Here is a 21,628-nt window from a genome sequence, read left to right on the forward strand (position 1 = left end):
CCTAGCTTGATGAGCGAAATATAGGAGCACTTTTCCATGCTGACTATGAGGTCCTCTCCTTTGGTTCAGTTCAGTTCAGTTCAGTCGCACAGTCGTGTCCGACTCTTTGCGACCCCATGAATCACAGCACGCCAGGCCTCCCTGTCCATCACCAACTCCCGGAGTTCACCCAAACTCATGTCCATCGAGTTGGTAATGCCATCCAGCCATCTCATTCTCTGTCGTCCCCGTCTCCTCCTGCCCGCAATCCCTCCCAGCATCAGACTCTTTTCTAGTGAGTCAACTCGTCACATGAGGTGGCCAAAGTATTGGACTTTCAGCTTTAGCATCAGTCCTTCCAATGAACACCCAGGATTGATCTCCTTTAGAATGGACTGGTTGGATCTCCTTGCAGTCCAAGGGACTCTCAAGAGTCTTCTCCTGCACCACAGTTCAAAAGAATCAATTCTTCAGCAATCAGCTTTCTTCACAGTTCAACTCTCACATCCATACATGACCACGGGAAAAACCATAGCCCTGACTAGACGGACCTTGGTTGGCAATGTCTCTGCTTTTTAATATGCTATCTAGGTTGGTCATAACTTTCCTTCCAAGGAGTAAGCATCTTTTAATTTCCTGGCTTCAGCAATATGTGAACCGTGAACTTCCAGATGTTCAAGCAGGTTTTAGAAAAGGCAGAGGAACCAGAGATCAAATTGCCAACATCCGCTGGATCATGGAGAAAGCAAGAGAGTTCCAGAAAAACATCTATTTCTGCTTCATTGACTATGCCAAAGCCTTTGACTGTGTGAAGCACAATAAACTGTGGAAAATTCTGAAAGAGATGGGAATACCAGACCACCTGATCTGCCTCTTGAGAAACCGGTATGTAGGTCAGGAAGCAACAGTTAGAACTGGACATGGAACAACAGACTGGTTCCAAATAGGAAAAGGAGTACATCATGGTTGTATATTGTCACCCTGCTTATTAAACTTATATGCAGAGTACATCATGAGGAATGCTGGGCTGGAAGAAGCACAAGCTGGAATCAAGATTGCCGGGAGAAATATCAATAACCTCAGATATGCAGATGACACCACCCTTGTGGCAGAAAGTGAAGAGGAACTCAAAAGCCTCTTGATGAAAGTGAAAGAGGAGAGTGAAAATGTTGGCTTGAAGCTCAATATTCAGAAAACGAAGATTATGGCATCTGGTCCCATCACTTCATGGGAAATAGATGGGGAAACAGTGGAAAGAGTGGAAGACTTTATTTTTGGGGCTCCTTTGGTTCTGTTCTGTTCAGTCACTCAGTCGTGTCCGACTCTTTGCGACCCCATGGACTGTAGCCTACCAGGCTTCTCCGTCCATGGGATTCTCCAGGCAAGAATACTGGAGTGGGTTACCATTTCCTTCTCCAGGGGATCTTCCCGACCCAGGGATCGAACCCGGGTCTCCCGCATTGGAGGCAGACGCTTTAACCTCTGAGCCACCAGGGAAGCCCCAGTCATTTATTTTTTTCCTAAATTGTTCTATTTTGCCTCTCTACTCATGAACATAAATTTACTATGTGAGATATGAGGCTGTAGAAGATGGAATCAGGAATCTGCAGGACAAAAAAACCTAAACAATTTAGCAATCACAGTCACTGCTAAACAACCCCAGTGCTTCTTGTGGTAATGTAAGTAAAGGGGTCACATTCTCCTCTATAAAACATGTATCTTCAACACATAATGATATGGAGCATTTCAACAGATACTCATGTTAGATTGTTCTTACATATTGGAGATTCAAACTATGAAATTATTATAAAAGGGAAAAATACAGATTACAGTACCTGTGTAATCTTAATAAGTATACAACATTTAACTGGCTATTTAGACATAGTTATCACAGCTCCTACAATGATTTAGAGATAATATCCAAGCTAACTGGCACATTAACATATGTGGAATTAGAAAAAGAAAAGATGACTAAGCTAAGTTCCTCTTCCTCTTAAAACATCCATAAGGAAAATTCTATTTGTCTAAATTAATTCATTCATGCAGGAGTTCTCAGCTATATTATCTGCCTTCACTTATTTCCAATAAGATTAAAGAAACAAGCAAGATAGAAGTCACCAATGTCTGATTTCTACCCCATCTTCCTCCCAGTGAAATCTTGACTCAGCCATAGGTGAGGATGTTTGTCAAACAGTGCTGAGAAATGTGATGTGGGGGTCGGGGGGAAGGCTGGGACTAGTCAGCCACTTCCAAAGTTCTCAACCTTAGATACCTGTTAGGATAACTTGGGGTTGGAGGGGGTTTCCCAAAATTCTGATAACCGAGTCCACCTAGAGATTCTGACTTGATTGGCCTGCCATGCAAAGCTAAGGACTTGGATTTCTGCTTCCAGACCTTAGGTGATAAAACTAAATCTCTGTGTTTTGCCATGTTCTTCAGTAAAATTAAGGAGTAAACAACTCTATTCATGCCATGTGCTTCTGTGCAGTAATCCAATTTGATGATTATATTCTGTATAGTTGTTTCAAAGAAACACTCATGGGGTGTTTATATTTTAATCATACTATTTTTTAAATATATCTTCACATTTTTTATTTATGTATTCAGATAATCAATTTCTGTATCAAGAAGAGCTTTCCCCATTTGCCTTATACTACTTGAATCAATAAGATGTCATCTTAATTTTATACTTGAATAAAAGCCTCTCTTTAAATGGGCTAGCATTTTGATGCTGTAGTCATTCAATTTAAGAATGTGGTTTTCTTAAGAATTATTTTTTTGAAATAAAACACTCCAGTCAATGTTCGCCCTAGCAGGATGTGGTTTTACTTTCTAAAAGGTTAAACTTTACTCCTGAAGCTCATGGCACTAAATAAAAAGGTAAAATATTTTTAATCTGGTTTAGAATCAGAAGGCCCAGTTTGCTCATCATGACAGGTAACTAACTGGTCAATGAATATGCAGAGGCAGTGGGAAGCTCCTTTATGCTCAAGAAAGTTACTTGATCTACATTTACTTTTATATAAAACAAGAGTATACTTGTCAAAATATTATACACATTGCACCCATTCCCTTAATCCTGATTTTATTTTTAATACCTGAAAATCTCAAACACTCTTAAAAGGCCGAAAAAGGAAGACTTTTTAAAAGATTTAAATTTAGTAGTAAAACTACCAGTGCACCACACGGTGGAGTCAAACATCCACAAATCTATGTGGCCAATATGTGACAGGAAAACTGAGCACAGATACAAGATGAGCAAACATGGCAATGCCATTCGTTTTGTCCTGCTTTTCAGTGATATATTAAAACAAGTACTCAGTTTCTGAAAAGAGAAAGCTAACCCCATTAATCTTTTAATTAGCAATGAAATTTTATGCCAATTTATAGAAACACATTGGGTATGAATTTTCATTTATACAAAGCCTTAAATTTAGCTTAGCCTCATTATATAAGCTTAGAAAAAATGTCATTTCGGTGGTATTCTTAGGAAGTTCTTTGTCTGACACACTGTGCTTAAGTTCTCACTTCACAGACAATCCCTTTATTCTCTACTTGTTTCTTCCAGGGGAGATTCATATTGAGCTTCAGGAAAGGCAATCCCTGAAGTAAATCTGAGTAGTTGCTAATTCTGTTCTGGAAAACAATTCACTTTGATGTCATCTTAAAATAAAAGCTTGGAGGGACGTCCCTGGAAGTCCAGGGGTTAAGATTTCACACTTCCAATGCAGGAGGCACGGGTTTGATCCCTTGTCAGGGAACTAAGATCCCACACGTGGCATGGTGAGGCAAAAAAATAAAAAGAATTTTGGAAAAGAGTGTTTCCATAGCTTTTGGGTGTCATGCATTTTATAATATATTACCATTTGGGGAATTCAAAGTTAAGATCATCTTGAAAATGCAGGTGCAAACAGAAATGTAGGGAAAATAGTTTTGAACTTGTTAGTATTCCAAAATCTTTTTCAAGTAGATTTGAAATTTCCTAACCTGTGTGCTGTTATCAACAATATTTTGAACAGTTTTTAATGATCTTTTATCATAGTTTTTGAGAAAATAAAACAAAAATCTTTGTTATTAAACTAGCATGTTATATTCATATTTATGGAATCATGTATTCATAAGTAAATAAACAAACATTCAGAGTCAACAACCTTTTCAAGTAAACTATATTTTTTTTTCTGAAAGTTCCCAATTATTACCTCAGACACTAAGAACTTTTGCCAACCTCAAATTTGCTACTCATAGTTTCATTCTACCAGCTTGAAAAAGGAACTCCATTTATTTTATAGTATAACTGATTTTAATATTTATACTGTTCAAATTTTTCCTTAATTACATTCAAAAAGGTATGAGACATCTTTAATCAAACATTCTTCCAAATTCATGTCACTAAGTTAAACAAAATAAGCAGTTCTAAATAATCATGTAGTTCTCTCAATTCAGTTAAAATTTCCCATTCCTATCATGCATTTTTCTAAAGTTTGCCTAAAAAGTTTGCATGTGGCTCAAATTGAAAGAGTCTTCAAAATAGACAATGCTGGAGAACTTGATGAAACTAGGTAAGTTTGAAGAAGTGTATTAAGAGTGAGGTTACATACAGCCCTAGTGGAAAACTATCATGAGGAATTTAGCAACAAAAACTTCCCCAACTTCACTTTCTTCACCTCTTGTTACAACAGTCAATGAGGAATCCCACCACTGTAGACTTTTTCAGCCCATCCAAACTACTTGTACTCTATCCCATGCGCTCAAAGACTTTCTCGGTCAAAACTTACACAATATGGTAAACTAACCCATGCTATTATGTTCAATGATGCTTTGAACATCCATTTGACTGTGATTTAATGCACTGCAATGGCATCATAACCTTAATTTATAAATCTAGTATTTCATAAACCCAAATTTATTTTAAAGTGAAAACATTCATGTATCTCCACCAATTAGTGGGGAGAGGGCTTTGGGGATGGACAGATAACCTTCTAATGCTCCTCACATTATAATGTATCAGTCTGAGTTATCCCTGTGTATTGGGTTCTTAATATATACACATAAAAATTAGCTATGTTACCTTACTATCAGAAAACTCTAAAGACATTTATATAAACAATGCTTAACGATATTTTACAAACAAGCAAATGTTATTTAGAAATGGAAATACAGCATTACCGTCCAAGTTGAAAATTAATATGAATATAGCCTAAATTTACTCAGTATAAATTTGACTTAGATTTATTTTCATTACTATTTTAACTCTGATTCTAGAAAAATTAGTTTAATACATTTCATAATTCAGATTGAATAGTTCTGAATATATCGTATGTGAGTATGAGTATAGAGAATATTAGTATTAGTAATAAAATGCAAATTTATATCTCTAATTCCTTGTTATTAACTACTTGCAACACATTAAATGTAGAATATAGGTTATGTGAATTCTGATTCCAGGATAATGAAGGTGAGTTGATAAGAAAATATTTGGGGCTGCATTTTTAATAGTACCACCAAAAATATTTTCTTTATAATTTACATTCCGATGGTTTCCCTCCAGCTAAAGTATACATCAAAAATAGTGATAAATAGAAGACTTCAGTGTGATACTGCCCCGGTCTTTTAAGTGTCTATTTCAAGTTCCTCCATTACATACATTTGAAAATAAATCTTAGAGTACTAATCTAGAGCTCTTTTCCCCCTTATCTCCAAACAGTCAAATCAGTCGACCAAATAATACTCTGTGCAACTAGATGAATAAATTTTAGGTTAGAAATTCACCACTGTCTTGGTCAGATAATAAAAACCAAAGAAGCTCGTCCCAGGTTCTACTTGCCTGGGCTTCCTGAGGCATCTGAGCGGCGTCCACTTTGTCAGCAATATAAGCTGCCAACTGCTTGTCAATTGATGAGAGGGACTCCTGAATTAACTGTAAGGATTTTTCAATCTCCTGGGCAGACTGGATACTCTGTTCAAGCAACTTTTGCCTCCTCACAGCCTAAAGAAAGAAAGGAAAAAAAAGAATCAGTCCAATGTTTACTGGTGATAGTTTTTCTGCATTACAGCTGCAAAGCAAAAGAAGATTCTAGATTCTCCCTCATCACCTTTTTGTAAGATAGATTTCGCAGCTTCCTGCCACTCATTCAGCTCTACTTTAAAAAGTGAAAATAAGAATAAGAAAAAAAGAGCACACAAAACTACATCAGGAATCTCTGCAGGACAAAAATCACAGTATTATGTACATCAAGGAAAGAGGCTTGGAAAAACATTACTGAAGTCATCTCCGTCATTGCAATCTGTCGTTCTCAGGCCGAATGCTCCTCCTGATCTCATTATATAGTTCAAGAGATTTGGTTTACTTAGAATAGGGTCATCGTCATCACAATCCAATTCAAGATAGATAATCCACTTCCACCAGTGAGACACATATACAATCTGTTCAGAATCAGCTCCTTTTCAAAAAGGGAATTTTAGAGAAACATTTGGTTATGGATTTATTTTGAATACTATTTCAACCAACTATGCATGGTATTTTTTTCCTCTTCTTCCTTTCACAATTTGGATTATGGAAATTGCTTGTGCAATTGGATTTGTGTTACTGCTGAAGTAGAACAAATAATAAGTAACCCTAATATAGCTGCAATTAATCTTGATTGTTACTGTAAGTATGATTAGGATAATTTAACACTTTTTAAGTATAAATAGCATGTGGAACAGATTGCAGAGTCTCCCTTCAAGGATCTGTTCACCTTTAAAAGAGTAGTTATAAAAGAAATGGGACAGGTAACTTACTGAGAATTCCTTAAATTATGCATCACAATCAAGAATTTTTCCTTATTATACAATATGAAGGCATGATTATCTGATACAAAAGAACCATCCTTCCCAATGACCATGATTTTGAAAATAATCCTGCCTTTTTATATTACATACAGAATATTAGATATGACATAAAGAATATAAACGTTGGCTCTTAACTTTGAAAAATACTACAGATATCAATGTCCTTTAATGAAGCCAACTTGGAATATAGCGTTACTCAAGTAAGAACAAGGAGAAGGCAATGGCAACCCACTCCAGAGTTCTTGCCTGGAGAATCCCAGGGACGGGGAAGCCTGGTGCGCTGCCGTCTCTGGGGTGGCACAGAGTCGGACACGACTGAAGTGACTTAGCAGTAGCAGCAGCAAGTAAGAACAAAGCTAAAGGCATCTGGACCAAAGGAAAAGGAACTGAAAGATGTGTGATGCTAAAGGAGCAAGGAAGGTCTTCTGGGTATTTCTACCTACACCATAAATCTTCAGGATTCTGTCTGATGCTTTTCTTTCTTAACATTCTACTCATACCCTCAAATACAATTACACCTCATAAGCGCACAATTCTTAACTCTACATCTCCAGTGCAGATTGCCCGCTTGTTCTCTACACTTGCGTATGCATTCTCCTACTTGACATTTCCACCTGGGTGTCCCACAGCCATCAAAACAACAACAGCACTAAATATGGACCCACTCTCAGACCTCCCCAACTTGCTTTTCCTCTTTCTGTGTCTTTTTTTTTTTTTCCTGTCTCAGTGTTTTGTCATCATGGCCTTTATTAGCCATTATTTTGGATATTTCCTCTTCTATTATATCCTTCACCATTTTGCAATTAATGAGCCCATCAGTCACCAATCCCTTCTTCTACCTTGTAGTATTTCTTGACTCCATCCTTTTCTCCCTCATTTCAACACCATTACCCTACTTGAGGTCATTAGCATTTCTTGCCTCAAACATGGTTACAGGACTCTTGGCTGATATCCTGCCATGCCACTACTCATCTGCAAAGCAGATACAGTATCTTATTTGTAAAGCAACATAATAATTATCTCCTTCAATTATCCAGTGATTCCTTATTTTCCTTAGGATAAAAGTTGTACTTTTTAATATGGCTCAAAAGTTCTCTCATAGTCACCGTGTTATCATCTACCACTTGCGGAAGCTATAGAGATATGTTATTTTTAATTTCCCAGCATACACCCTATCCCTCTTTATACTTGGCTTTAAACATGCTGTTCCATTTTCCTAGAACAATCCCATGACCAACTTCCTTTTCCTAGGTAAATTATACTCATTCTTTGAGTCTTACCTTGGAAATGTAAACATCTCCCTCTCCAGGTAGCTGACTCTAAAACCCTGTGTTCTCTCTTGCCCTTTTATTTCTGTCTTAGCATGTATAACATCACATTGTAATTTCCCATTAACTGCCTCTACTTTAGACTGTAAGCTCCAATGAGGTTAGAGATTATGGCTGTCTTATCCATTGCTCATTACTCGTTCTGAGAAAAAAGGCCAACAGTTTTATGTCTAGATGAATGGTAGTTGCGGAGAAAACAGAGAAAAGTTCAAGTACTCTAAGACCAAAAAAATGGATTCACAGAAGAAATTGAAAAAAAAAAGTTCACCAACACTTGAGATATATCTTTTGGAGAACAGATTTTTGTTACTTTTATTATTATTAAATGTGTCAGAATAGGATAGAGCATTATTTGGGGCAACTTTAATCTATTTCTATAAAAAATACTTGACTAAAGTCAGTGACCAAGACCTTGTCCTGTATTCTAACTCAAATACAGTTATTTTTTCTTCAGGCAAAATTTCAACTAAAGTTGCCTCACATAATCATTCGGATAACTGTGCTCATGGCTATCATCAGAGCTCTCTGTAGCCTTCCGAGAGCTACTCCTGAGAAATGAATCTCTAATGATAAAACTTCTCTATTGTGACAGGTGGCTGGAGAAACTTTCCAACCAGAGCAACTAGCAATTGCTTACTCCGGCATTGTGTAAATCCATTCCTTTATCTGGCTAAGGGCAAAAACAGCTTGCTATCCTGCGCACATCTATAGAATACTAATGTTACTGAAGAGGATACAATATAGCATAACGTTAAATCACATATCTAGCCTCAAAATTATTTTTAGAAATTTAACTTTTTCTATTCGTGAAATTCTACCAGCTGAAAGAAATGAAATGGCCTACAAGATGATGGCAGACTTGATCTCAGGTGGTTTCTCTCTTTGCCTGGCCTGGCAGTCAATAAGAGAGAGTGATTCATAGAGATCCTTTGATTATCTCAGGGAGTGAAAAGACTGGATGTCAATCCAAGCCTGCAGAATTCTTTTAACTAGTCATGGCATAGGCAGTCTTCTATTTCTAAACATCTTGTTAGGCCAACCCTGATAGGAGGCCAGGTCTGTGGATTTTCAAGGATTCTTGGCGCACTCAACCTGTGCTGTTTCACTGAATGGAGCTGGGAGGACGTCCTAACCCATAATCAGATTTTTGTTGTTGTTCCAGAATGCTGCTCAACTGCTGTTTTAAAATTTTATTTCATGTCTTTTCCTAATCCACTCAGCCATAAGCAGAATCATATAGCTAGGCAAAAACAGCAAATATGAGGGGTGTTAGAAAACCATTAAAAGACTGGCAATCAACAACAAAAACAGAAAAGTAGAAAATTGAATCCTAGTAATGGTTACCAAGAAAAGACATAGTGAAAACATGTTTAATTTGGTTTTCAGAGAAAATTCAAAGAAAACTAAATAAAATCAACATACATGAAAATAAAATATTCTTATTTCCCCCAAAGTGCTTAATTAAGAGGTTTATGGTTTCTGCTGGCAATGCAAAGTTGTCTCCACAGTGAATTGATCATCCCTCACATTCCTTTTCAAAATAACAGATTAACCCGTGTGCCCCAACATTCACTTCAATCAGAGTGCAGCACGCCTAAGAAACTGTGGAAGAATGCATTTTTCATTCTGAAGAATATACTTTTCATGAGAAATAAAAACTAAGAATTTGCACCAAAGCACATATATTTAAAATATGAATGTGCTGTGCTCAGTTGTGTCCAACTCTTTGCAGTCCCATGGACTGTAGCCTGCCAGGCTCCTCTGCTCATAGGATTCTTTAGGCAAGAATACTGGAGTGGGTTGCCATGCCCTCCTCCAGAGGATCTTCCCAACCCAGGGATCGAACCTAGGTCTCTTGAATTGCAAGTGGATTCTTTACTGTCTGAGTCACAGGCTTTAAAACAGAAAAAATTTAGACAAATTATCCCAGTGACTTTATACGAGTCATCATTCACTAAAGGAGGTACATGTCTTTAATATAATTGTTAAGCTCACTATAAAATATAATAAATTTTATTTCATTTAAGATGATAGATAAACTCATGGTTGCAAATGAATTAGGAGTGTGGGTATTTTTGCCATTAAAATAAAACCTGAGGAAATGATCCTAAAGATCTATTTCTCTTATAGTTAAGCTTTCTAGCCAGCAGCAAATATTAAGCATGGAATATTTTGAAGAATTAAACTATACATATACTCTCTCACTATGGGGAGACAGGAACCAAACTAGAAAAAAATCTAGTAGAATGCAACAATACTTTCCAGCCAAACGAAGAAAATCAAATCTACATTATTGAGTTAAAGAAAGTCAGAAGAGCGCTTTTGTCCAAGATTCCCTATCCTACTTTGACTGCAAATCCATTCTGGGTGACATACTTCACAAATTTTTATATACATATAAATCTATATGTGTGTATATATATGTGTCTGTATATATATACATAAACAAACATTGCTAAAATAAATAGTCCTGAGAATGCTAACTCACAATCGAGCATTAGATAGCTTAAGGTCATAAAAATAACTTTCTCCCAATATCTGTGGGATCTACGAGTGGGAATGGGAGAAACTGTCAGTATTTTGCTTTTTTGATGGAAAAGTGGGGAAACAGGATTTTGATGCCTGTATATGACTGTGGAAAACCCACTGAGTGAAGAAGGTTTTCATGAGGAAAACCTTGTGCCGGGTACCAGAGTAAAAGGGATCTTACGAACAGGAAGCATGAGTGTGCAAAAGATGTACTTTGAATTCTTGGCATCTTTCATGAAACTTTGTTTCTTTCCAATGATGTAATAAATTTCTTGGTTGCCTACTATGTGCCAGGCACCAGGGAGCTCTCAGTTATTCTTTTTAAACTACTCAACAGATTCAGGTTTAACATTGAAAAACTGACCCTTTCATTGGCCCTGAGGCAAAAAAGGGATTCTTTTTAGTGGGCTAGGATTCTGAAAGATATCTGGCTTCTCAGAAGTTTGGAGTAGGGATCTCCACAAGAATTATAGATTCTGGCCTGTTCTGGTTCAATTTGCAAACAAAACATGAGACTATTAGTTCAGAAAAATTATTATAAATATTTCTAGTAAATAAAGAATAGAGGTCAGATGGCTGATTTTACAAAAAAAAATATAGCATGGTTTACAATCATCATGCAGTAAATGATAAGCTTATTTATTTTACTTATTTTTTTACTCTTATACTTATCAATGAGAGCTGGATGTGCCAAACACTGAGGAGGACTTACAAATAGCTGTGAAAAGAAGAGAAGCGAAAAGCAAAGGAGAAAAGGAAAGATATAAGCATCTGAATGCAGAGTTCCAAAGAATAGCAAGGAGAGATAAGAAAGCCTTCCTTAGCGATCAATGCAAAGAAATAGAGGAAAACAACAGAATAGGAAAAACAAGAGATCTTTTCAAGAAAATTAGAGATATCAAGGGAACATTTCATGCAAAGATGGGCTCGATAAAGGACAGAAATGGTATGGACCTATCAGAAGCAGAAGATATTAAGAAGAGGTGGCAAGAATACACAGAAGAACTGTACAAAAAAGATCTTCACGATGAAGATCACGATGGCGTGATCACTCACCTGGAACCAGACATCTTGGAATGTGAAGTCAAGTGGGCCTTAGAGAGTATCACTACGAACAAACCTAGTGGAGGTGATGAAATTCCAATTGAGCTATTTCAAATCCTGAAAGATGATGCTGTGAAAGTGCTGCACTCAATATGCCAGCAAATTTGGAAAACTCAGCAGTGGCCACAGGACTGGAAAAGGTCAGTTTTCATTCCAATCCCAAAGAAAGGCAATGCCAAAGAATGCTCAAACTACCGCAGAGTTGCACTCATCTCACACGCTAGTAAAGTCATGCTCAAAATTCTCCAAGCCAGGCTTCAGCAATATGTGAACCGTGAACTTCCAGATGTTCAAGCAGGTTTTAGAAAAGGCAGAGGCACCAGAGATCAAATTGCCAACATCCGCTGGATCATGGAGAAAGCAAGAGAGTTCCAGAAAAACATCTATTTCTGCTTCATTGACTACGCCAAAGCCTTTGACTGTGTGGATCACAATAAACTGTGGAAAATTCTGAAAGAGATGGGAATACCAGACCACCTGACCTGCCTCTTGAGAAACCTGTATGCAGGTCAGGAAACAACAGTTAGAACTGGACATGGAACAACAGACTGGTTCCAAATAGGAAAAGGAGTACGGAAAGGTTGTATATTGTCACCCTGTTTTTTTAACTTACATGCAGAGTACATCATGAGGAACGCTGGGCTGGAAGAAGCACAAGCTGGAATCAAGATTGCCGGGAGAAATATCAATAACCTCAGATATGCAGATGACACCACCCTTATGGCAGAAAGTGAAGAGGAACTCAAAAGCCTCTTGGTGAAAGTGAAAGAGGAGAGTGAAAAGGTTGGCTTGAAACTCAACATTCAGAAAACAAAGATCATGGCATCTGGTCCCATCATTTCATGGGAAATAGATGGGGAAACAGTGGAAACAGTGTCAGATTTTATTTTTTTGGGCTCCAAAATCACTGCAGATGCTGATTGCAGCCAGGAAATTAAAAGACGCTTACTCCTTGGAAGGAAAGTTATGACCAACCTAGATAGCATATTAAAAAGCAGAGACATTGCCAACAAAGGTCCGTCTAGTCAAGGCTATGGTTTTTCCAGTGGTCATGTATGGATGTGAGAGTTGGACTGTGAAGAAAGCTGATTGCTGAAGAATTGATGCTTTTGAACTGTGGTGCTGGAGAATACTCTTTAGAGTCCCTTGGACTGCAAGAAGATCCAACCAGTCCATTCTAAAGGAGATCAATCCAGGGTGTTCATTGGAAGGACTGATGCTAAAGCTGAAACTCCAATGGCCACCTCATGCGACGATCTGACTCACTGGAAAAAAGTCTGATGCTAGGAAGGATTGGGGGTGGGAGGAGAAGGGGATGACAGAGAATGAGATGGCTGGATGGCATCACCGACTCTGTGGACATGAGTTTCAGTGAACTCCGTGAGCTGGTGATGGACAGGGAGGCCTGGCGTGCTGTGATTCATGTGGTCGCAAAGAGTCGGACACGACTGAGCGACTGAACTGAACTGAACTGAAATGAAGTATGAAAACATTTTAGCCAATGTTAAAGCTAAACCTCATTTCTCTGAATGATGTTCGTAGCAGAGGAACTAAAACGACAACAAAAATCTATGTCCCAAATTCTGATGCAAATAAAGGAAAGCAATCCTTGAAGTTTCTGCTTGAGGGAGAGCATTAATTGCCACCCTGAATGCTGCTACCTTGGCCAGTGTAAAACAATAGGGATTAACTAAAGAGATGTGCTAAAACCAAATCCTAAACTCTCGGCTCTTCGGGAATTAATGTGGAGACCCAAGAGGGCACTAATCTACATTATTTAGCAGCTGCACCACACTGCACAGACCGTCCTGATCAAGTTCTATCTTCTGGAGTTTCAACTTCATTAGGCGTGGTAATTAATGCAACTGCTTCCTTTTAGTTTTTCTTTGTCATCTATGAAGAGGATGTAATGTGTTCAAATGCCATGTAGTCATACTCAGTCTGTCATATTTGGAGCAACAGGGATGGACCTAAAGATGACCAAAGTAAGTCAGAAAGACAGATATTAAGATATCACTTATATGTGGAATCTAAAATATGACACAAATGAATCTATTTATGAAACAGAAACAGACTCACAGACATAGAAAACTTATGGTTATGAAAAAGGAAAGAGGGTGGGGGAGGGACAAATTAGGAGTTTGGGATTAGCAGACATGAACTGCTATATATGAAATATATAAAAAACATGGTCCTACTGTAACTATATTCAATATGCTGGAACTATATTCAATATCCTTTAACAAACCAGAATGTAAAAGAATATGTACGTGTGTGTGTGTGTGTGACTTTGCTGTCCACTAGAAACTAACACAACATTGTAAATCAACTATACTTCAATTAAAAAAAGATATTCAATTTGACTGAATTACATTGTTGGGTTTGAGAGCAATTTTGATTAGCTGTTTCCTCCTGTTCTATTTAAGAGTTATTCTGAAGCTGCACTGTTACATCATGAACACAGTGGATTCTTTTATTTCAGATTTTTGGCTATCACCTTCAACTGAAAACAGTAAGTGCTAAGTTGATCTCATTCTAAGAGATGGGAATAAGATTTACCTCTAAAGGGTTCACAAGAGGTCAAAAATTGACCTTTCCTTCATTACTCCACTAATCTCATGTATTCTAAAGTTGTCTGAAAATTTAGGAAATAATCAGAGTCACATTGAATCCATGGCCCAGGAGGAGAGTATGGTGGCTCCTGTTTACTACTCAGGGAGACAAAAACACTGGTACTTCACCCCTCTGCCCCAAACAAATGAGGGTAGCTCCAAGTCCACCATTTATAGAGCCTGGGAGTACAAAGTGGATGGGATGGTTTCTAACTCCCAACTTGTACTGTGCTTAAGGAGCTGAATGCTTTGTTTGCTTCCTGTGACTAATGAGGTGTTAAAACTGGTCTGAAATGGTGACATAGGAAAGAGAGGAGGCATCTTGTACTTCCCAGTGCTTGGTGAGGCAAAAGCATTTTTGTAGGTCAAGTGGAAACCGAAGGAAGCAGCTATGTTTTAGCTGTCTAACAGGAGTACTGCATATGGAGCACGAGTAATCTAGGATAAGATGTCCGAAGATATGTTTACACAGCATACTTCTTCTTGTTAAAGAACTGGGAAGACAGAAGAGCTCCTGTATGAACCCTTAAGAGCCCACACTTGTACCCCAAAGAAAGCAAGTGTTTGTGTCCTTGTTACATATAATACATGAGCACCATAAGACACTACTTAGGAGGAGATATGTACCCACTTTGTTTCATTCCTACTTCTCAGGCCAGTGGAGAATAATGTCACCTAGGTCGGGTAAAGGAAGCTGGGGAAACCGATCATTCTTCCCTGCCAGGGCACATAACTTCAGCATGGTTTAAACTTGTACTGCAAACAGAACATTAAACTAAATATGAGACTGAAATTTTAAGCTGAACTAAACTTAATTTAACCTTATTTTTTCATATTCTAGAGACCAGATAGCAATTGAATCTATTCAGGATGCCACCAAGAAAAATGAATCAGCCATCTGCTTGAAGCAAAACCATTTCATGCTTGTGTTCTATCTGGTTCAAACTATGCAGCAAACTACTGACACCGTCCATAAATTCAGCACCTGTTAAACTGAGGTAGCTGCTGCTGCTGCTGCTAAATCGCTTCAGTCGTGTCCGACTCTGTGTGACCCCATAGATGGCAACCCACCAGGCTCCTCTGTCCCTGGGATCCTCCAGGCAAGAACACTGGAGTGGGTTGCCATTGCCTTCTCCAATGCATGAAAGTGAAAAGTGAAAGAAGTCGCTCAGTCATGTCCAACTCTTAGTGACCCCATGGACTGCAGCCAAGACAGAGGGAAAAGATGACTATGAGGAACAGTGAGAATGTGGTTTAGGGCAGGACAGGAAATGGTTTACAGATGACATGAAGACAGCAATAATGAAGGACCTAGGAACTATATTTGAAACACTGAGAAGTATAGTGGTACAGCATAATTAGAAGACTTATAAAGACATATAAGGCTTTGTCTTATACAACAGTTAGCAAATGACACGTGTTCTGAATTCATCTACTGATGTTCCATTTGTGGACCATTGCGACTACCAAATGCAACACTTGGCGGAAGAACATCCTCAAAGAAGTTCAAAGGTGAGGAATACCCTGGACTTTACTGTACACTTGGACTTCTTTGGGATTGAGGATAGCCAAGCATGGAAAAGACTCTGATGCTGGGAAAGGTTGGGGGCGGGAGGAGAAGGGGACGACGGAGAATGAGATGGCTGGATGGCATCACCGACTCTGTGGACATGAGTTTGAGTGTACTCCGGGAGTTGGTGATGGACAGGGAGGCCTGGCGTGCTGTGATTCATGGGGTCGCGGAGAGTCGGACACGACTGAGCGACTGAACTGAACTGAACTGAACTGAAGCATTTCATTACTTGTCATTCAAAAGGTTCATCTAGTCAAAGCTACGGTTTTTGCAGTAGTCATGTACAGATGTGAGAGTTGGACTATAAAGAAAGCTGAGCACCAAAGAATTGATGCTTTTGAACTGTGGTGCTGGAGAAGACTCTTGAGAGTCCCTTGGACTGCAAGGAGATCCAACCAGTCCATCCTAAAGGAAATCAGTCCTGAATATTCATTGGAAGGACTGATGATGAAGCTGAAACTCCAATAGTTTGGCTACCTGATGCAAAGAACTGACTCACTTGAAAAGACCCTCATGCTGGGAAAGATTGAAAGCAGGAGAAGGGGATGACAGAGGAGGAGATGGTTGGATGGCATCGCCGACTCAACGGACATAAGTTTGAGTAAACTCTGGGAGTTGGCGATGGACAGGGAGGCCTGGCGTGCTGCAGTCCATGGGGTGGCAAAGAGTCGGACATGACTGAGCCACTGAACTGAACTGATGGTAGAAGAAAAATGACTGGTCCCCAACAAGTTGCATATAACATTTCTAGATGGTTATGTCTGCTTTTAGCAGGCTGAGGTATATTTTTCAAGAAGAATCAAGCTAGTATTTTGCAAAAGGAATTAAATGGAGATAAAGAGAAAAGCAGAGGGAGAAGATAATTTACAGCAGGGAGAGAATTTACAATTGCTTACAATTCCAGTAACCATCAAAAGCTTCACTTTGTTGCTTTTCCTTGTTTTCAAATTAGTCTGTCCTAATTTTCCGTAAGGAAACAAGGGCCTACACAGTGTTCCTTGGACAAGAGAGCTCAAATAAATAAAAAGTGTTGCTTTAACCCACTGTAACTCATAAAGGGTTCTAACATAACTGCTTCTTGTGGCCTATTTGTTAATGTGTTTGACAGGGATATAAGTTATAGTTACACAGATGTTCACATGTGTTTGTATACAATGTCTTTAAATATAAAATAATATTACATTATTTACAAGGGCCTTCTTGATTTATTTTTGCTAATTTCACTTGGTTTATACCCACTGGGCAGAAAAATTCTTAAACCCAAGTACATGGAGCTAGCTCCCTGTAATTTCCTTTACAGAAAAAGAAAGATTTTAAACATTAAAACAATTGGTGTGATGGTTAACTGGAACTTCGTCTGTTTTAGGTCTTTGCAAGTCACTTAAGTTCTTCTGTGACCTCTGAGGGAAGTATACTTGAAAGTAATGTTTGGGAATCACTTTATCAATGGAACTTGACATCAGATAGCCATGACTTTCAAGTAGAGCATTGATAGAATGGTCAATGAGCTGTACAGTAATATATCTAAAGACATTTCTGGATTTTTGCTGCATCAATTCATCTTCATAGGTAGACAAATGAAATTGGTCTTCTGCCCTGACAGGAACAAACTAATGTATTATTTCAGCTTCAAAAAGAAAGTGATGGAAGTATAATACAGTAAATCTCACAGGCATCTACAGAGTTCTTCTAACTTTTCAAGATAACTTCAGAAGCTCCCTGGTCAGTAAAGTTTCTCTGGACCAATGACGAGGTGCTCTTGGATTGTGCATATGCTTATATCACTCTCAACTTTAGGCAATTAATAAAAAATTGATATTACAAAAAAAACTAAATATCATAGAACATTTCTTCTGATATGGAATGGACAGAATCAGAGTCTACAGATTAGTTGGGTAAGGATTAAGACCACAAGTTTAAATAACACAGAGAGAGTGTGTATAAGAATAAAAATCCCAAACTTGTGGTAAAATCAAGTTATAGAACAAAACAATGAGTGGAGATCAGAAACAAAAGGAGGAATGGAGCCACTGCAAAACTTAATTGATTTCTGGCAACTGCTTCTGCTGCTGTCCCAGAAAGCTACAAATGCAGGGACTCTCCCGTAATGCACATATAAGGTGCAGGGAGGCAAGGTGTTCCAAGTAGAAAACCTGTAGGTTGTGCTTGCAAGCTGAGGTGGAGAGGTCATTACCCCAATGGAGAAAGCCTCTAGGGAGCCAGAGCCTATTGAGACCAATTTCATATAGACAATTTCATATTGTCCTGTAAATGAACTGGCTGTGATGGCCCTTGGACACGGTCACGTGACAGCAGCCTCAGAGTGGAAGATCTCTTGAAGGTAGTCAAAATCTCCACTTAGGAATTCAGACTCTCAGGCTAAAGCCTACACACAGTGTTTCTGGTCTCTGGGACTTCAACTGATGTGTGAGAAATTGTTCCGTCACAGTATTGTCTACAGAGTGACTAAGGATGGCTATAAGGTTTGGCTATGAATAAAACAGTTTTCAGCCTTCAGGCAAGTAGTCTCAAATAGAGCCTCAATAACCACAAGTGGTATTTTTCTGATGTACCTTAGTGATCTCTGTTGGATCTCTTTTACTGTGATGCAGGACCATCATTGGAGAAGAAATGTCAACCCACTCCAGTATTCTTGTCTGGAGAATTCCATGGTCAGAGGAACCTGGTAAGCTACAGTCCATGGGGTTGCAAAGAGTCGGACGTGACTGAGCAACTAACACACACATGCACAGGCCCATCATAACCAGGAGCCAGTGTTCAGCTTCCCTTGAGAAAAAATGCTCTCAACCCTGTTGAGATTGACCTCTAAGGTCAATCACCAGTGGGGTTAAAATTCTACTCCAACTGGTGCCAACCAGATGTGGCATCTACAAAACTTCAAAAATATTTCTGTCTCATGGGATGTCTGTGATGACTGATCCTTTTTCATCCTCTCCATATACATGAAGATGAACAACATTTATCACAAGCAACTTGATCACAGATACTTCAGACGATCAACATGGTTCTAGAGAAGTTGAAGGGGGAGACTGAGTGTATTTATGGATTCCTGCCACCCTACTTATCCACACAATACTGAAAAACACCTCATGTATAGCTCAGTAAACAGTTGTACTATTGTGCTGGAAGGTTACTCCGAGGCTTTCAGATCTTTTGTTCTTCAAGTAGATAAGATAGAAAAGGCTGCACATTTGTAGCAAGGGACTCCTGCCGGGGTCTCTGGCTCTGATATGATTCATTTGGCTGGGTCGTGCACCTTAAACAGCAGGAACAAGATGTAGAAAACAGCTGCTTTTGCTTTTACCTGCCAAATACGCTGGAAACTTATTGAGCAGTAGGCTGGGATTATAGAAAGAAGACTCGGGTGTGCTGATATGGGCACAGGGAAGAGATAAATACTGGCAAAGTGGTCTATTACAATCAATTCCCTGTTAGAGACCAGGGCCATCTGTCACTGAGTGCTCTTATGGGATATTAAGCCGGATGAAAAAGACATAAGCTGTTTCCCAGCTTCCTCCTCTATCTCCTCCCCTCAGTGGCATTTTCTCATCATCTGTAGGTGAAATCTATTGTGCTGAAGTTGTGTAGGGTGAGAGAGGAGAGACCAGCTCTCAGGTGGTAGGATCTCACTTGGAGGGTTGCTGTATTTGTCCTAAGTCAGATATAGCTGAAAATTTAGTTACAGGACACAGTTACCACAGCCATGTAGAAGGACCTTGTGCTGTTGTGTTCAGTCGTGTTCGACTCTTTGTGACCTCATGGACTGTGAACCACCAGGCTCCTCTGTCCATGAGATTCTCGAGGCAAGAATACTGGAGTGGGTTGCCATTTCCTTCTCCAGGGGATCTTTTTGACCCAGGGACTGAACCCTCTAACCTGTGTCTCCTGTGATTCCTGCACTGGAAGGTGGATGCTTTTCCAATGGGCCACCTGGTAAACCCATTCAGAAGGGCTTAGTGTCTTTCAAGCTGGCCCCACTGGGAATGTTTGATCTATCTAGAATGTGGTTTAGGAGGGGAAGAGAGACAGCATATTGGGGAATATAGCAATGCGCTTTCTATACTGTCAGAATGGCATGGTTTCCTAGAAAGAGCGCATTCTACTCCAGCAGAGAACTGTGGCCTTGAAGGAGAACCGCTTTGATCCCTGCTTGGTTTAATTGTTCAGGAAATGAAAATTGAGTATCATCTCTGGAATAAAGAGATCATTCAGCTCTAATGAGTAGTGGGTGAAAAGGATAAAGTTAATGGTCCACACTGGGAATGATTCTGAGACATAGGGCCCATTAGAAAAGTGGACTGCCATGAAACAATTCATGCTCAGCTAAAGGTCAGGACCAGAGTTCCAAATCTGAATAATCATCAGAACCTAGAGGAACTTTTCAACATACAGTTCTCAGGGTCAATCAAATTCTACTAAATCAGAAATTCAAAGGGAGTCAGAGGGAATATGTACAGACTAAAGTTCCTGTAACCTTTCCACCTGTGTGATTTTGATGACTAGCCAGATTTAAAAAGAATTATCATGAGTGAAATTTGAAAGAAGAGTTGCCTTAAGTAAGAATATTAAATAATAATAGAGAAATGCAATTAATTGGGGTCACAACAAAGAAAAGGGACAGACAGAGTACTATTAAATTAGCCAGTTCTCAACGCAGATCAAAAAACATGAAAGTGGTAAGGCAGAAGCGATAAAGCACTTCTTGAATTTTATGTGATACTTTCAATGGAAACTTCATAATGAATATGTATATTCTATGACTTAAAAAACATATTCATGAATTTGTCAAATATTTTTATTCATCATTCCATATGTAGACTTCTCTAAGATACTACATTACAATGCAAAGAGAAGGGCTTTACTGTTCATTCTCCCATTTCTTTCTTTAAAAAATTTAAGCAAATTTTTACTAGCACCGGATAATTTTAGTGCAGATTTGCTTGAATATTAAAGAACCGTTTTGATCATTCAATTTTAAGAATCTATGGAGTGGCTTTGCAAGAAAATCAGTTTAAAAAGAATCAACAGTGGAAAAGTAAGATGGACAAGAGAAATGAATATTTACCTTGAGAATCATATTTTATGTTATAGGAATTAAATATTAGTTGTAAGGTATGATGGACAGAAGTAAAAGTTATACACAAATCACTTTATTTTTTTTTTCAAATCACTTTAAAAAAGAGAAAAACTCAAGAATTTCAATGAATATGTACACAGATAACAAAACTAAAAGTAAAACTTCTATCCAAAAATTCATTTCTAAAATGCTACTTAACCATATTATACTATTTATTTAACCTTTACAAGTGATTAGTTTTTAGGTCTTAATGTCAGATGTTTTTCATTTATATATTAACTTTGTCTTTTGCTGTTATAACTTTAGAGGAAGCAATTCAACCACTAAATTATAAGAAATGTAAAGACAAGAAACTCCTAAATAAATATTTGTACTCACCCTCAGTCATAAAGATTTTAATGCTCTCCCCAAGTAAAACTAGTTTGTGTACTGTGAATATATAATACATATCAATTTGATACTAAAATGAATGTAAGTATAAATATGTTAAAATATATACATATATATAATACAACTATACACGTGTGTATATGCATTGGTGTATACCTTTGTGTCTAGACCAAAAACGTTAACA

At 38.3% G+C, this 21,628-nt stretch overlaps 1 protein-coding gene across 6 annotated transcripts in view; it reads right to left on the bottom strand.

Moving 5' to 3' along the window:
• DMD (dystrophin) overlaps positions 1-21,628 on the bottom strand; it is a 2,246,075-nt gene that overhangs the window by 1,373,096 nt on the left and 851,351 nt on the right. For all 6 annotated transcript variants that reach the window (XM_055393453.2, XM_055393450.2, XM_055393451.2 and 3 more), the window contains one exon: positions 5,804-5,965. In XM_055393453.2, coding sequence (XP_055249428.2) covers positions 5,804-5,965 — 162 coding nt within the window. The remainder of the gene's footprint in view (positions 1-5,803; positions 5,966-21,628) is intronic.

This window comes from Moschus berezovskii, chromosome X (assembly GCF_049115385.1).
Source record: "Moschus berezovskii isolate FMDL1 chromosome X, NW_MosBer_1.0, whole genome shotgun sequence".
NCBI lineage: Eukaryota > Metazoa > Chordata > Mammalia > Artiodactyla > Moschidae > Moschus > Moschus berezovskii.